Source organism: Loa loa (assembly GCF_000183805.2).
Source record: "Loa loa unplaced genomic scaffold supercont3.52, whole genome shotgun sequence".
Classification (NCBI taxonomy): Eukaryota; Metazoa; Nematoda; class Chromadorea; order Rhabditida; family Onchocercidae; genus Loa; species Loa loa.
In genome coordinates this window covers 12,682-16,370 of record NW_018108232.1, presented here as the reverse complement: position 1 = coordinate 16,370, position 3,689 = coordinate 12,682, and the positions used below count along the sequence as shown (strand labels likewise).

At 28.3% G+C, this 3,689-nt stretch overlaps 1 protein-coding gene across 1 annotated transcript; it reads right to left on the bottom strand.

Moving 5' to 3' along the window:
• Positions 1-1,154: 1,154 nt before the first annotated feature.
• LOAG_13548 (hypothetical protein) lies at positions 1,155-1,319 on the bottom strand (the record flags this gene model as incomplete). The annotated part of the gene is made up of 1 exon (XM_003149054.2): positions 1,155-1,319. The coding sequence occupies one exon, from the start codon at positions 1,317-1,319 to the stop codon at positions 1,170-1,172; it is 150 nt and encodes a 49-aa protein (XP_003149102.1). The 3' UTR covers positions 1,155-1,169.
• Positions 1,320-3,689: the final 2,370 nt, after the last annotated feature.

Here is a 3,689-nt window from a genome sequence, read left to right as displayed (position 1 = left end):
TATTATTATTATTATTATTATTATTATTATTATTATTATTATTATTATTATTATTATTATTATTATTATTATTATTATTATTATTATTATTATTATTATTATTATTATTATTATTATTATTATTATTATTATTATTATTATTATTATTATTATTATTATTATTATTAATTACCACTATCACTATTAATTACCATTATTATTATTAATTAACGTCAATAATATTATTATTAGTGGTAATGATAATATTAACTACGATAATGGTAATAAAGATAATTATTGCTGTTACAATGTTAATAGTAATTAATACCAGGTAATTTCGTGCACCAAATATTGGGTAATTGATTGATATCAAAGTGATAATTTTCAAAACAACCATCATTTTTAAACCAATAATTTTTTCATTGTTCTCTTTTTATTTTTATTTCTTTTCTTTTACTACCAATAAATTTCAATATTCATATTTCATATTTGTAATAAATGATTAAGTACATGCAAATAAATATCTAATTAATTATGCTAATATCAATTTTAAATAAAAAAGAGAGGGGAGAATAAAGTTATAATTAGATTTAGTAGGAGATTTTTTTCTCTTTTCACCATACTTTAATTAATCATAATCACCTTAACTGAAAAAATTAACAATTAAAGTATTAACCAACATTCTTGAGTTTTGGAATTTTCCAAGCTTAAACTTTTAATAGTATCAATGATACCTGTAGTTTTAAAATTATGGCTATCCATTAGATATCAATGATACCTGTAGTTTTAAAATTATGGCTATCCATTAGATATCAATGATACCTGTAGTTTTAAAATTATGGCTATCCATTAAATAGCCATAATCTTTCCTAACCTATTTATCGCTATATGGCCAAAAAATTTTTCGGACCAATGCAAACAATTGATCATGACATGATTGGAATAGAATAGAAATACAATCGAGTTGAGATGATTGGTAACATCTTCACTGTCAACCCTTCCAGGTCTTTCGTAACAGGAGATATAAGGTGTGGGTGTGTGTGTATGTATGTGTGTGTGTATGTGTGTGTGTATGTGTGTGTGTCTGTATGCGTCTGTCTGTTGTGTATATATGTTAATACATATATAATACATTTATGTGTGTGTGTGTGTGTGTGTGTGTGTATGTATGTGTGGTAGCATTGTTTATTTTAGTTTAGTTTAGTAGAGTTCACCATGGTGTGATTGCTATCACCATAACGATCTTTTCCTGTTGTCCTCCTTTCGTCTTTCTTATCCCTCAGTGGTATGACATGACATTTAATATTTATGCATACCACGGGATATTCGATAGGAGCCATAGGCTCGGCATTTCCCGATAATAAGAGATGTCTACATAAAATGGTAATAGGCTACACATGTCAAATGAGGAATCGATATGTCGGGTCTGCGGGACATAAGATGAGAGAGTAATGAGCTGGAGGACATGTCAAATGAGGAATCGATTTGTCGGGCTTGCGGGATACAAGAGAGTAATGGGCTGGAGGACATGTCAAATGAGGAATCGATTTGTCGGGCCTGCGGGATATAAGATAAGAGAGTAATGGGCTGGAGGACATGTCAAATGTGTAATCGATTTGTCGGACTTACAGGATACCATCTTTATGGATTCCATTGTACTATAAAATGAAATAAATTGAAAAAGTGGAGGTTGAGATGTGCATAAATTTGAAATAATAATTACTGAAGAGGAAAGAAAGGAATGGCTAAATTATTTCCGGTTATTATTTTCCGGTTTTATTCTTGCATCAAGTTAATTTCTCATGCTGATCATTCCTGGAAATTCTTTTTCCCTAATGGAAGTACCAATAAAAAGATGTGCAGCAGAGGAGAGGGGTGGAAGAGTTGATTTTAAATTCATTTACTTAATAATATTTATGGGTAGGTGACGAAAATTTAGGTGAAGCTCTCTCTTCTCACACACTTGTTCCAAAATGTTGTTAATATAGGCATATCTTTACAGTTTGCGCAATGGATTTTTTAGATAAAACACAGAGTACGCGCTATTGGCCTACTCTTTATTCCTAAAATTCATCTGCGCTAAAGAATATCTTTGTTAGGACGATAATAGTAAAGCCTTCAGGACGTAGATTTTGTTAAAATGTCCTCTTAGATGGATAGCCTAACACGATTAAACGAATTTCATCTTCCCGAATTTACAATTAAAATTGTCCTTCTCCTAAAATGATTCCCGAGAGGTTAGTGAGCACATCTTCCCCGTGAATACACTTTATTTGATCCTTCAGCCTGAATCTCTTTAGCATAGGAGATCCTATCGAAGGTACATGCTATCGGGAGCTCGTAATCTCAAATGGGTGCACAAACTTCTCCCGCGCAGCGAAAGTGTTAAGATATAAAAGTTACATTACCAATACTGTATTTATCATAGTTCTCGAGTGAAATGTCGAATTATTTTCTCGAAATTATTCCTCACACAATCGATAAATGTTCGAACAAATTTTTTTTTGTTTCTCCTTAAATAATTTAAACGACTGAAAAAATTTGAGAAATGAAGAAAAAATTTTTGCATCACCAACTTCTTTAATTGTAATTTTTTTACTATAATATTTAAATATTTTCCTGATCACGGTAGCGACTACCATATCGTCCCATAATTATCGTAACAGTTACCATACCATTTGTAATTATGTATTTTTTCCAAAACGATTTGTAAAGATCTCAGTTGTTGATCTTAATTATGGTTTTGTTTTTCCGGCCACTGACCTCAACTATGCTTGTTTTTCTAGCCATCGATATTAATTACTTATTTTTGACAAAACAACTATTTAATCATGGTAGCTTTAGGCTAGGAAATCATTCCTAGGCTTGTTTTCCTGATTAATTTTTTGTTTTTGAAGAAATGTGTTAGTAACGTCATTCTTTTGGAATAATTCATTTATATTTAATACTTCACGAAATCCAATAAATGAATAAACGATTAAATTCGTGTTTTCTTTTTCTTTTAGATTTTTATTTACTTATTTGAGTGATATTCTAATTGTAAATATATCATATTTATTCCATTATTAATATCTTTAGAATACAATAAGCATATATCTCAGCTTTTGTCAAATCATTTTATATCAAAAAAAATAAAATTTGAATTCATTTATTTCGACGGCGAGTTTGTTGTTTCATTAAATCTTTTATTTTATTTCTTTTTCTTTTTTCTTTTTTTTTTTTATTTTTTGTGTGTGTTTTTCACTTTCTATTTTGTATGGGTATTTGAGTATATTAACTTTAAAAAATTTCATTTATTACTAACTATCAATTTAATTACTAATTAATTATTCATTTTAGGGTATGATTTGGTCATTCATACGTTAACAACTTTTTTATATTTACTAATTGTAATTGTTATTGCTCATTGATTGTTTTGCAATAAAATTGAATACATATTGGAATTTGCATCCATCATTTTACACACGGATTTCTTTCTATCATTCCCAAAATTATTTATGTTATCGTAAATTTTACTCTATCTTCTTGGACAAAATGGCGGTTAGTAATTAATTAGTTGATTAATAATAACAAGCAACAGCAAAAATCATAATATTAATAATAATTAATGATATTATAATTGGAATTGAATTAAAATAAATATTTCAATTTTTAGACTAATTATTTTACCAATTTCAACATTTGGTGTTATTATTTATTGTTCTCTGATG